General features: G+C 40.4%; 2 protein-coding genes across 2 annotated transcripts; one reads left to right on the top strand and one right to left on the bottom strand.

The window, feature by feature from the left end:
• Positions 1-788: 788 nt before the first annotated feature.
• Positions 789-3,492, top strand: CYP78A7 (cytochrome P450, family 78, subfamily A, polypeptide 7). The gene is made up of 2 exons (XM_021112466.2): positions 789-1,793; positions 2,872-3,492. The coding sequence occupies exons 1-2, from the start codon at positions 789-791 to the stop codon at positions 3,490-3,492; spliced, it is 1,626 nt and encodes a 541-aa protein (XP_020968125.1).
• A 5,368-nt stretch (positions 3,493-8,860) lies between these two features.
• Positions 8,861-11,531, bottom strand: LOC107616319 (uncharacterized). The gene has a single exon (XM_016318291.2). It carries the CDS (start codon positions 11,522-11,524, stop codon positions 8,861-8,863), a length of 2,664 nt encoding a protein of 887 aa, XP_016173777.2. The 5' UTR covers positions 11,525-11,531.
• Between the last annotated feature and the right edge of the window lie 2,619 nt (positions 11,532-14,150).

The following is a 14,150-nucleotide window of genomic DNA, read 5'->3' as shown; positions in this document are numbered from 1 at the left end:
TGCGACGATTTTTAACAACATACTAGCGGTTCGATAACCGTTACAATTTAGGGTGTGAAGAATTAATTTTGTGGCAATTCTAATAAATCGCTGGCATAACTATCGTAAAATAAGATTAAATTATTTGTGACGGTTTAAAACTGCCACGATTTGGTTAACAAGTTTTTTAACAAATTGTCGCAGTTTATAAACTAATTATTAGAACGGTTCCGATACTCATAACCTTATATCTAACATATAACCCTTGATATCCATGTAATTTTAGTTTAACAAATTAAGAATTAATTGACTGCAAATCTAAATTTTATTTAAGATTTGTTGCTAAATAGTGGATGGCTGCGCTCTAATATAGTTGTACTAACGTAGTAACATTTTACTTTCTTCTTTTGAATAAGGCGACATATGTCACCGTTACACATATACACCAAAATCAAGGGTGCAAATAGCATGACTCTTCAATGAGAAAGGCCACATGTGGCGAAGTATTTGGCCACTTCAACACTAATTGAAGGAGTAAATGTAGCAAAATAATAAACAAAGGAACAAGTATACGGTTTTGGCCGCATTTATACCCTCAGCAAATTGCCACGTACCTCTAACTTCCATTACAAGCAAACTCCTTTTGCCAATTCAAAAATCACAAAAAAATATCTTCAAACCTACACTACCAACTAAACTTCTACTAAATACATGCACATGCACAACTATTTATACCGAGATCCTCATGCCCCTCCTCTTCACCCCAACACCAATTTCCTCCTTTTCTCGATTTCATTGTCAATTACACAATGGGGATATCTTCAACCACCTTAGACACAAATTGGTGGGTGCTTACACTCCCAGCCATACTAGGAACACAAAATAACATGCTTAACAATCTAATCTTTGTAGCCTCAATTGCACTTCTCTCCATTGGAATTTTAGTATGGGCATTCCCAATGGGAGGAGTAGCTTGGCGAAACGGCCGGAACCAAATGGGCCCTGTCCCAATTCCAGGGCCCAAAGGGTTCCCAATCTTTGGTATCTTATTCAGCTTGAACCATGGCCTTCCACACCGAACCCTAGCTTCCATTGCTTCCACCCTCTCCGCTACACAACTCATGGCCTTCAGCTTAGGCTCCACACCTGCAGTTATCACCTCAAATCCTAACATGGCACGCGAAATCTTGAATTCGCCCCATTTTGCGGATCGTCCCATTAAAGATTCCGCAAAGAGCCTCATGTTCAGTCGCGCCATTGGGTTTGCACCCAACGGCTCATACTGGCGTTTACTTCGAAAGATTGCATCCATTCATCTCTTTTCTCCTAGGCGCATCGCGGCCCATGAGGCTGGTCGCAGGCATGATTGCGCCGCCATGTTGCAAGCTGTGGCTCAAGAACAATCACAAAATGGGGTTGTTTTCCTAAGAAAACACCTCCAAGATGCGGCTCTTAACAACATTATGGGAACCGTCTTTGGAAAAAGATACAACATGGAAGAACAAAACCAGAATAGCGATCACCAAGTTGAGGAGCTTCGTGAGATGGTGAGGGAAGGGTTTGAGCTCTTAGGAGCTTTCAACTTGTGTGATTATGTTCCATGGATGAGGTTCTTCTACGACCCTTTTCACATCAAGGAACGGTGTTCCGCTCTTACTCCTCGCGTAAAGAGGTTTGTGAAGAGGGTTTTGGATGAACATCGATTGGGTCAGGACAAGAAGATTATTTCTGATGGATCAGACTTCGTGGATGTGCTGCTCTCGTTGGAAGGGGATGAAAAGCTCCAAGATGACGATATGATTGCGGTTTTATGGGTTTGTGTTCTTTAATTTGCACTATATATATCTTAAGGGGAGTATTAGGTAAACAATGACTATTTTGAACAACATGAACAACCACCGATCAAATAAAAATATACTACATCTCTAAATTATCCATCTAAATTTTAATGTTAAAATAACCATCCGTACACTTAATGAAATGAACATCTAATATATCTATTGTTCACATTATTTAATATTTTCATTGTTTACCTATATTTTTTCATATCTTAATTATTACAAGGTGAAAACTCAGGTACAGTCGACTTCACGTGAAGTTGATATCTAAGAGCCGTTAAATAATTTGACTGATTTGACTAAATTTTCATCTAACGACTCTTAAGTATCAATTTCATGTAAAATCTTTTACCTTATTATAATGACGTAGGAATTAAAGGTGGTTGACTATGCATGCACATGCATCTTATTAACACGTGTATCTTAGGAAAATGATTATCACCGTATTTTAGTTTAATCAAAACATTAAGCATCCTTAGATCCCCTCCCCTAGTTAGTGATACGCGAGTTTTGTTTGACGGAGATAGATTTAAAAAGTTAGTGTAGTTGTGTGGAAGGGTGATTTTAATTAAGACATAAATAGAGTTTTTTTTGTCGTGAAAATATTGAATTTTGACACATGGCTAAATTTCGTGGGTGTCTTATGATTGTCATAGGTTTTTGTGATGGATACAACATACTCTCACACAGCACGGAAAAACAAAAAGTGTCTGATGTTTTCTACAAAAGATTAGTTTACTTAAGTTATCTTGTAAATTAATTAACTAGCCATATTTTATATTGGAAAAAGTATAGGAAAGTAATTTTTAGACAGTGAATATTAATTATTTTTTTAATTAAAAAGTTATTTTAAGAAAATTTAAAATTTAAAATTATTTAAAATTTAAAATTTAAAATAAATAAAATGATTTTTAAAAAATTAATTAATGTTGGATGAAAAGATTTCCTCCTTAGCATTATTATTTGTCATTACTCCCAGCATGACATTATCAAAAACTCAGTAACATATATAGTATTGAATCTTGGAGCATATAATTTGTTTAATTATCTGCAGGAGATGATATTCCGTGGCACAGACACAACAGCACTTGTAACCGAGTGGGTAATGGCGGAACTTGTTTTCAACCAAGAAATTCAGACTAGGCTTCGCAATGAGCTTCACAATTCTCTTGGGGACAAGAACAACATTACAGATGCTGACGTGGCAAAACTAACATATCTTGAGGCCATTGTGAAAGAGACTTTGCGATTGCACCCAATTGGTCCACTCCTTTCATGGGCCCGCTTGTCCACATCAGATGTCCAGCTCAGCAACGGCATGGTGGTCCCATTGAACACCACAACAATGGTGAACATGTGGGCCATAACTCACGACCCCAACGTGTGGGAGGATCCATTGGAGTTTAAACCTGAGAGGTTTTTGAAGGCTCAAGGAGGCATTGACTTTGACATAAGGGGCGTTGACCTTAGGCTTGCACCGTTCGGTGCCGGGCGTAGGGTTTGCCCCGGCAAGAACCTTGGCCTTGCCACTGTGACCCTTTGGGTGGCTAAGTTGGTTCACCGGTTTGAATGGCTGCAAGACATGGCTAACCCTGTTGACCTAACCGAAGTGCTCAAGCTTTCTTGTGAAATGAAAACCCCTCTAAAGGTTGTGGCTATTCCAAGGGTTGGTTAATATTATATGTGAGATGTCGCAAATAAGGTGAAAATTTAAGTAAAGTTATTGTTAAGTGAAATTGTTAATCGAAAATTGTTAGATAATTTAATACATTTAACAAATTTATTATCTAACAAATTTTAATTATCAATTTTACATAAAAATAACTATACATAAATTTTTACTCCAACTAAATATTGATGAAAATATACTCTTTTTATTTTATATTGACAGTTGTTTTAACTATTTTCTTTTGTATATTCGTATCTTAACTTTCACCTACGAATATATAAAAGAAAAAAAAAACACGACTGACGATATAAAAATGAGTGTTTTCACTAGGACTTATGCGTATTGTTGTGTAAAATATACCAATGTGAACTACTTCTAAATAAGTTGGCACTGCCTTCAAGGTTAGTTGAACAATGTGTGAGAGAATGTGAGATAGCTATAAGTATATCCTTTGATGTATTATTGTAGTAGCAGTACTTATTATAACTTATGTATACCATAAGCAATATATATATATATATATACTTCTCCATCTGTTACTATACATATAATCTTGGACCTTGAAATAAAACGGTCTTTTGTTCCTTATTAACTTTCAATTAATAAAACGTGGTCAAATATATATACTTTGTATGCGTGACCATGCAAAGTTTTGGCACTTCATTTAATTAATTAAACCCTAAACATACTCCATCCATGTGCATGTGAATGCAACATTGGTTTACCATGGAAAGTACATATTTAAGATAGATTTGAAGAGATACAAAAGATAAAGCTAAATTTAAGATACTAAGTCCATGCATGTGTATCATAATAATGAACAAATATAAAATGAATATATACTCTGTTAAAGGTACAACTAAATATGTTAAAATATAGTTAAAAAGATCGTTGTTGGATATTGTGGAGTTGATATAGCAACTAACGCCATGAAATTCACGAAGCCATTACTGTTGAAATTATTGTATTGATGATGAATTTTATGCATCGAAATGATAGCGGAGCAACGCGTCAAGGTTTGGTCATTCATGGAAGCATGAGCTTTTTCGATGTGCAAGATTTTTCTAGCCATTCTAGCTAGTTAGCTAGCTACTTGCTAGGTCGGTTACTACGGGTAAGTAATTAACCTAACATTCTCATCACTGTCTTCCACAAATAAATAAATATGAGTAATATGTGTTAAAAACTTAAAATAAAAAATTACTATATAGATACATTTTAAAATATTTAATTTATAGCTAAAAAAAGTTAACATATTTAATTATATTATACATACACTAAAATCAGTTATTAATATAAAATGTATATTAAAAATAAAATAAATTTATATGTATATTTATATACGGATACATAACAATTGATTTGATAAATAATTTTTATTGTGCAAATATTATTTTTAAATTTTTATAATATTAAGGGCAAAACACTATAATAAGCCAACATCAATCCAAATTTACCTATATGAGCCAAAATGAAAATCGATACAACAATGAGGCAGATCATATTTTTATGTAATTCGAACCAGGGTAGTTCGAACTTCATCCTCAAATAATTCGAACCAGACCAGTTCGAATTTCGAAAAAAAAATTGAATGTAAATCGAACCAGACTGGTTCGAACTACCTATGCAAGTAATTCGAACCACTCCAGTTCGAATTAGGGGGAAATGTGTTCTTCATGTAATTCGAACCACCCTGGTTCGAATTACGCTTAAGGAAGGTTGTTAGTAATTCGAACCACCCTGGTTCGAATTACTAGGGAATGGGCTATATAAGGAGTTCGAATCAGCCTTATTCGAACCATTCTCACCTTCCCCTGCCCCACCAAATCTCAGAGAAAACGACCCAGATTCTCTCCGCGAAAGACCTGAACGCAATATTCTGCTCATGGGAGACGATCCGGCGCGGTTATATCGCTTGGACGGAGTCGCCCATATAGCTGGGGTCATCAACGAAGAGGTTAGTACGGAAATAACTTTGTTTTACCGGTACATGTGAGTTTGTGGTTTGGCATGCGAGTAAGATATTGGTTTAGTTGGTGGTTTATTTTAGTGGTTTATGTCAGTGATTTCTGTAAATGGTTTATGTTAGTGGTTTTTGTAAGTGATTTATGTTGGTGGTTTATCTTAGTGGTTTATCTTAGTGGTTTATGTTAGTGGTTTATCTTAGTGGTTTAGGTATGTGGTTTATGTAAGCGGTTTACGTTATCGGTTTACGTTTGTGGTTTTTGTTAGCGGTTTATGTTGGTGGTTTATGTTAGTGGTTTATGTTAGTGGTTTATGTTAGTGGTTTATGTTAATGGTTTATGTTAGTGGTTTATGTATGTGGTTTATGTAAGCGGTTTACGTTAACGGTTTACGTTAGTGGTTTTTGTTAGTGGTTTATGTTGGTGGTTTATCTTAGTGGTTTATGTTAGTGGTTTATGTTAGTGGATTATGTTAGTGGTTTATGTATGTGGTTTATGTAAGCGGTTTACGTTAACGGTTTACGTTAGTGGTTTCTAGTAGTGGTTTATGTAGGCGGTTTAGTTGTGGTTTTATAATGTTAGATCTTTCATGTCAGTAGCCTATGGGGGTTTCTAATTTAAGTTTCTTATGCAAATGGTTCTCGTTCTTGGTATTTTTAAGCGGCTATACATAGTAAGATTTTTTGGTTTATCAATTATCGTGTTGATTATGTTTGTCACCGGTAATTAAGCTGGTTCTAAGAATGCGGTTCATTTCTTCCGCAGCCTCAGCGATGCATCAGGAGCATGCGGCGGCAGCAGGGCATGGTCCTGGATGACAGATACGTTCCGTACCTGCAGATGGCTGGTCTTTACCATCTTGCAAGGTTGAACGATAGATGGTTCCGGTTGGACGAGGCCCTTGTGAGTGCGTTTGTTGAACGATGGCGTCCGGAGACTCACACGTTTCACATGCCGTTCGGAGAGTGCACTATCACACTGCAGGACGTGGCATACCAGCTGGGTTTGCCAGTGGACGGGCGTTACGTCAGCGGCTGCCTATCAGAGTTCCATATATACATCGAGGGTGGCCGTCCAGCCTGGGTTTGGTTCGAGGAGTTGTTTGGAGTGGTACCTCCTCCTAACCAGGTTCAGAAGTACGCGGTCAACTGCAGCTGGTTTCAGGAGACGTTTGGTGAGTGCCCGGAGGGAGCTGATGAGGATACTGTGCGTCGTTATGCCCGTGCGTACATCATGATGTTGTTGGGCACGCAGCTTTTTGCGGACAAGTCGGGTAACCGCGTTCACATCAGATGGCTTCCGTTTGTAGCTAGGCTGGAGGAGATGGGGACCTACAGCTGGGGTTCTGCAGCACTGGCATGGTTGTACCGGTGCATGTGCCGTGTGGCGAACAGAAATGTTATCAAGCTAGCGGGCCCACTTCAGCTACTTCAGTCATGGATTTTCTGGCGATTTCCTCGGTTTAGGCCTGCAGGATTTGAGACGTTCAGCTGGCCACTGGCCTCGAGGTACTTCTCTAATCTTTGTCTATTTCAATTTACTATTGGATACCCTAAGCACACATATAAGTAGCGGTAAAACATGTGCATGTTGCAGGTGGTCAGGTTACATCCCTTCCAGTAGCGAGAAGGGTCCTAGAGTTCAGACGTGGAGGCTATGGATAGACCGGTTGCAGGATAGAGAGGTCAGTATGTAACTTAATAAGTTTTTTTATTTAACCACAATTTACGAGTTGGCATCACGAGTTGCCCTGACATTGTATCGTTATGCGTGCAGTTTATCTGGATGCCGTACAGTAGCCCTGACGTACTTCAGGTCGTGCATCCCGAGGTTTTGGAGCCTCGGCATCTGGTGCTGTGGCGGTCTGTTACATCGCTTATCTACTTTGCCGTTATAGAGTGGCATCAGGTAGACAGAGTTCTTCCGCAGTTTGGAGGGGTGCAGCCCCGTCCACAGGCCGCCCTAAACATCGACTTTCTGATGTCGAAGGACGGCAGAGGCGGCGATCGATGGTTCCCGTCCCATTTGCAGAAGTGGCATCAGTATTGGGAGGACCGTACGGAGAGCGTGCTGAGATTCGATGTTGTTGCTGACCCTGGTCCGTCGCATCTGTTTTTGGATTGGTGGAGTCAGCACGGGAAGAGGTTTTTGTCTCCGGATCCGCAGTTGGGCGATCCGAGAGCCGCTGCTATTCCTGTCGAGGCCTCACAGCGGGGAGCTGGGCAAGTACCTGAGATGGATCGGCCTGACGACGTGCCGGATAGGAGGCGGGTTGATCGGAGAGCTCGCGTGGGCACACGTCGTAGCCAGCGTGACTGGGGTTGGCTTGAGCGTGCTATGGAGGCTGGCGACGAGGCCGGCCCCGCTAGGGGTCGACGACGACATCATCCTGGTAGAGGTAGAGGGCGTGCTGCGGTTCATGCCGCTGCACCTGACCCTCAGGACGATGACGATGATCAGCATGGGCCTGAGGGCGGGGATGGTGCAGGGGCGGCCTCAGTTGCTGGTGGTAGTACCCAGGATGGGGTTCACGGAGGTGAGTGGTATGGCTCCGGGATGGGTGACGGGGCTGAGCCTAGTGACGCTGGACTTGGGTCCGGTCCTTTTGGACATTACTTTGTTGGAGTACCCACCGACGACCAGCCTCAGCAGGACGGTACTCCATGGGTTATTCCCGGATCACAGTGGCAGGACTTCCTTGGGGCAGATACGCTCGATCCGGACTTCGGCAGTCCACGGTTTCTGGCGGAGATTTCGGCTATCATGCAGGAGGACGAGCCGGGCAGGAGGCGTCCTCAGACCCCTGCCACGCAGGCACCCTTAGATGTTGATCTGAACGAGCCTGCTACGACTCCTGTTGGTGACCAGTTTGCTTTGGGAGGTACCCCACATTCCGCTTACACCGCTGCATCACAGTCTGTCGCCGGGCCGTCTGCCGCACCACTCCATTTTACGCCACCCGCACAGCCTACCCCGCATGAGGACGCAGATGAGATAGAGGATGAGGAGCCGTTCATCCGCAGAGGTCAGAGGCCACGGGTTCCCCGTCGTTGTGGGACAGGCTCCCACTTGTTTAGATGATTTACATGTCATGTGTTTTGGACGTTAGGGTTCACTCATGTATTTTAGATGATTTACTTTAGAGCTATTTTTCCTTGTTGTATGCTCATTTTATTGTACTTAAAAATCTGTTATTTACCTTGTGGATTAGTGACTATGTATTATCATTGAATCATATGACACTGTAGTTATCAACTTTTGCAGTCATGGGATTTCTAACCAAATTCAAATTCAGATGCAACTTTTTCATTACTAGAAGTTAAAAGGATAAATAGATAACACAAATCATCTTCAATAACAAGTTACAGGAAAAATAAAATCAATGAACACTAACAATAACAAGATCGCTACTACTGGCCCCCCGTGTGAGACGGTCCTCCAAGCTGTGGGCAACTTATGCGGGTGTGTCCGGGTTGGCGACAAAGGCCACACCTCTTTGGCCGATTCGGATCTGCCTCGTCCATGTTCGTCCGTATCCTAGTGGATCTCGGACGACCCTCTCTTGCCCGCCTCTTGGCAGGGTCCGGGATCACGGTTGGCCCGTCGTAAGGTGGCCAGAATCCCTCCGGTATCGGCGGTGTGAATCCCATCTGGTACACACGGAACACTGAACTAATCTGATACACGCTGTGAACATAAGAGGACCAGGTAACCCGTGAGTAGGCGCAGCATGCAAGTGCGTGCTGGCACGGAAAATGAAGTGCCTGGAAGTACCCGCAGTCACAGGTCCTGGATGCAAGCGATACTCTGTAGGTACCTAATGAGAAAGAGCCCGTCGGGGTGGTCTCGGCTACGGTGAACTCGAAGTTATCCCGGTCATACAAAGTCACCGTGAAGCACCTCGAATTCTTCAAGTTGGCCTCTATACACTTCACCAAGTACTGACTGAATTGCTGTCCGGTTCCCATCTGGGCCTCAGCCTCTCTACCCTTGCGAACAAAGAGTTCCGCAAGCCTTCCATAAGTTGCCTTCACCAAAGAGCAAACAGGGAGGTTTCTGACACCCTTTAGGATTGAGTTCACACACTCCGAGATATTCATCGTCATGTGACCGAATCTCCGTCCCTCGTCACGATGCTGAGTCCATAAGGAATAATCAATCCGGTTCGCCCACTCACACATAGCCGGGTCTTCAGACCGAAGAATATCAAACCAGTAATCAAACTCAACCTCGGTCTTGGCATATGCGGCATTCACTAGAAGCCTACGTGCATCCTTGCCCTTGAAGGTAAGGGCAAAATTAGCCGCTACGTGTCGAATGCAGAATGCACGGTATGCAGATGGAGGTAACCAACCCCCGTCCGGAGCCTCAAGCGCAGCCTTTATGCCGTTATGCCTGTCCGATATAACCAGAAGACCGGGCTGCGGTGTCACGTGCTGTCTAAGGTGGGAGAGAAAGAATGACCAAGACTCTGCATTCTCACCTTCTACTAGTGCGAATGCAACGGGTAGAATGTTGGAGTTCCCGTCCTGTGCAATCGCGATGAGCAAAGTACCCCCGTACTTCCCATACAGATGGGTCCCGTCAATGCTAACTAAAGGCTTGCAATGGCGAAATGCCTGGATGAGCGGTGGAAACGTCCAGAAAAGTCTGTGAAAAAAAGCTTGAGACTCGTCTACTTGTCCACTAACTCGAACGGGGCTCGTCCGTAGGATTGCAACAGTACCAGGCATCGTCAATTGGACTCCCAAAACCCACCTGGGGAGCTCGTTGTATGACTCATCCCAGTCACCATATACGAGGGCAATTGCCTTCTGCTTCGCCATCCAGACCCTCCTGTAAGTCGGCCTAAACCCGAAGTGTGCTGCCGTGGCATTTAGGAGCACCTTGATGCTGACGGATGCATCGGCCCTAACCATTGGCATAACAAACGCGGAAATCACATGATAATCCAAGCTCCTGTGGTCACTCGAGATGGAGGTCGCAAGACAAGTGTGAGGTCCATTGTACCGCTTGACCTCCCAAATGCCCTTGCGCTTCCGCAGACTCAGTCGAATCAACCATGTGCACCCATTCCCAAACTCAGAACACTTGCCCACATAACGGCGATGATCAGACTCCACAACCTTGTACTGTACCCCTCGCCGGATGCTGTAAGTCTTCACACTTAACAGGGCCTCGTCTTTATCCTGAAACTGCTGACCAACCTGGAACTCTGTCAAACCAGCAGTCCCTTCAGCATCTCTAGCTCCGAATCCAACAGAGTGCCCTGAAACACCCTCTTGCCTCATGGCATCTAGGTCCAAAGAGGAAAAATGTGGTGGATACTGCTGTGTGCCAGAACTAGAACCACCGACTACCAAAGCAGGCTCAGTCGCTCCAACCTCGTCGCCGCTGTCATCCTCAATCGTATCCGGCTCGACGTCGTCCTCCTCTACATCACCCAACACTCCGTCACCGACGCCAACCGGTGGAACTCCCTGTAAAGCGTTCGGCAGAATATCAACTGATCCTACCACGTCGCCTACTCCATCATTCAGATCAACAGCAAAAGACGGGGAGGCGACTGGTTCGACCGCTGGCTCGTACACAGGGACGGACGAAGAAGCAACGGCAGGCCTTGAACTCGAACCGGCTGCCGCTGCTTCAGTGGTGGCATTCCGGTTCGAACCCCCTGAGCTGGATACCACATCAACCAACTTTGCCAACAACTCTGGTGTCCTAACCTCGGGAAACTGCCTCCGACATAGGAACATGACTTGCAGGTCCTCATCACTACCAATCGTGAAGCAATCATACTTCACCGTATCCTGCAAGACAGTGATTGGAATGCGATAGAAAAACTTCTTCACTCGCTTCGCACCTTCCAGACTGAGTTTCATCAGCACAGATCTAACAAGATCATCATAGCTCGTCGTTGGTTTCACGACGATACAGAGAGGATCCTTATCTGTGAACTTCACACCGGAGCGAGTTTTTCTCTTAATGGATCCTCTATGGTGAACCAAAACCCCAAAACTCTCCTCACTAGCCATATTACACCCTCTATGAGAGCAACTCACGTTTAGAACCATATATATACTGCACTGTCTACCACTAATTCGAACCGGACTGGTTCGAATTCAATTTGTGTAATTCGAACCAGCCTGGTTCGAATTACTTGATGCAGCTTCTCCCTATATAATTCGAACCAGTGTGGTTCGAATTATGTGATACGTTTTCCTCCCAAGTAATTCGAACCACCCTGGTTCGATTTACTTGAATGAATTCCCTCTTCATAATTCGAACCACTCTGGTTCGAATTACTAATGAATTGAGTTCGAACCACACTGGTTCGAATTATATAAATATAGGGTTTGGCTCATTGCAGAAACGAATTTCAGTTTGGCTTATTCAAGTAATTTTCAACTTCCCTTGGTTTAATCTGGTTTTTTGCCCAAATATTAAATGTTAATTATTATTATACAGTGAAAAACATATAGAAACTTTTTTCTTACGAAAATAAAAGGTCAGTATTTTCAGTGCATAGTGGTAAGTGATCTCTACCTCCTTGGTTGCATGGATTATATATACTCTACCACTACAAGAAATAAGGGGTTTAGCCACGAAAAAAATCGTAGCTAAACTCTAAGATAAGCGTAGCAACCATACATTGGCCACGAAAGAATATTTGTGGCTAATCGGGGGTTGCATTTTCAATTTGCCACAATTTTAACGTTACTAGCCACAGTTTTAAACACCGTGGAGACCTTCAAAGAGCCACAATTTATATATCATTGTCCACGTATAATGCCGTGGCTAAATAATTTGTGCAGGCCGGGTTTTTCAGCCACAATTTTTTTGTGGCTAATATTGGATTATTTAATCACACTATTTTCGTGGCTAACTCACTCTGTTTTTCACACAAATTTGCTCTAATTGAACAATTTTATTAAATTAAAATTATATTTATATATATAACATTAATAACAAAAGTCAAACTTTTTAAATATATTATATCTAACATTTTTTCATAATAATAATAATAATAATAATAATAATAATAATAATAATAATAATAATAATAATAATACAAGTCTAAACTTATATATAATAAGAAATAAATTTTTTTTAACATAAATAAAATAAATTCTAATCCCTTCTAAAATAAATATATTTAAAATTTCAACTATTACTTATTAAATACACAAATTAAATGTCTGGCATATCACTGGATAAATTAGATACTTTATCACTGTATTTTGATAACAAAAATTTATACAGAGCTGCCAATTGAATCTTGCATTGGTTTCTTCATATCCATAGCTTTTTCTCTGAAGTTTCAACCAGCTTCTCTAAATTTATCACACGTCTACATTTTCAGCACCAAAGACTTTTTTTTCCCAATTTACAACATTGCTCCACGGGCCATTACACCCAAAAACCTACCAATAAATTTGCGCATTATCTCGACTTTGTCCATGCCCATCAAGTTCCATAATGTCTTTTTCATCATTCTTCAAATGCCAAACTTGAATTGTTGTCCTTATTCTTCAAATGCCAAACTTGAATTGTTGTCCTTTTGCCAGTTGTGATTTCTCCCGTAGAAGTGTCTACAACCGAATACAAAATTGAATAAAATAAATAAATTAAATATTAGAACTCAAAAAATCACGTAAAAAAAATTAAAATTTCATATACCTTTGACATTCACGACTAAAGGGTCATTATAATCTTTTCTGGTAGGTACAGTTGCTTGAAACTTATTTCGTCCAAATCTTCTGCAAATTCTTCATTGTTGTTGACCTGTGGTTATCGTAGTTCTGCTAAAAGGGTCTCTCCTAAGTTATTAGGTTTTCGCTCCACGAAAAAATCTGCTAAAAAAAACCAACAAATAACACCAAAAATTAAGAAAGAAAAAAATCGGTATTTTGAGTTTGGAGGATATCTTATCATATGATAGGGTTCATATAGTGTGGTTAAAAAAAGTGTTTTCAAGTGCTGCACAAAAGTAGGAGTTAAAATACAACGTGAATGATGGGAAGTTAGATTGGAATTTGTCCGTGATTAGTGATTACTTTAACTTTCCGCCAAAAACTACTTCAGGTTAAGCGCACATTAAAATTTTAAATCTTAAAAATTCAGTTTGGTTATTGTTATTTAGATCGTCTTTTAACTTTTTTTAATCTTAAGAATATTTCTTTTCATTCTACTGTTTATTATCTACTAAATATACTTTAAATTATTTTATTTTTAATACAATAGTTATTTATTTATTTATTTTTTAATGGTTAAAAATGATTAAAAATTTAAATTTAAATTTAAATTTTGAGTCTGTAATATTTTTATTTTTAATTTTTATTATAATAACAATAAATAACCAACAAACTACTTTAATAAATATATGACTCTCACAATCTCTCATTTCATGCAGTTGATAGTTGACGATTTAAACAATGCACTATTATTTAATTATTTACCTATTATACACGAAACAATATAATAAGAGTTATACATTAACTAAGTTTTGCAAACATTTTTACCTAAAAAATTTAATATTTAATAAATTTTAATTACTAAATTAGTTACTAAAATTTTATTACATTAGACAAACTAATTATCACATAAAATTGTTATAAGAAATTTTACAAATTAATTTCTTTGTTACTTAACAAAATTACAAACTTTTATATAAGTGACTCATAAATTAATTAGTATTAA

Source organism: Arachis ipaensis, chromosome B9 (genome assembly GCF_059453495.1).
Source record: "Arachis ipaensis isolate K30076 ecotype BB chromosome B9, ASM5945349v1, whole genome shotgun sequence".
NCBI classification, from domain to species: domain Eukaryota; kingdom Viridiplantae; phylum Streptophyta; class Magnoliopsida; order Fabales; family Fabaceae; genus Arachis; species Arachis ipaensis.
Note: the sequence above shows the minus strand (reverse complement) of the source record. Positions and strands in the feature narration are given on the sequence as shown.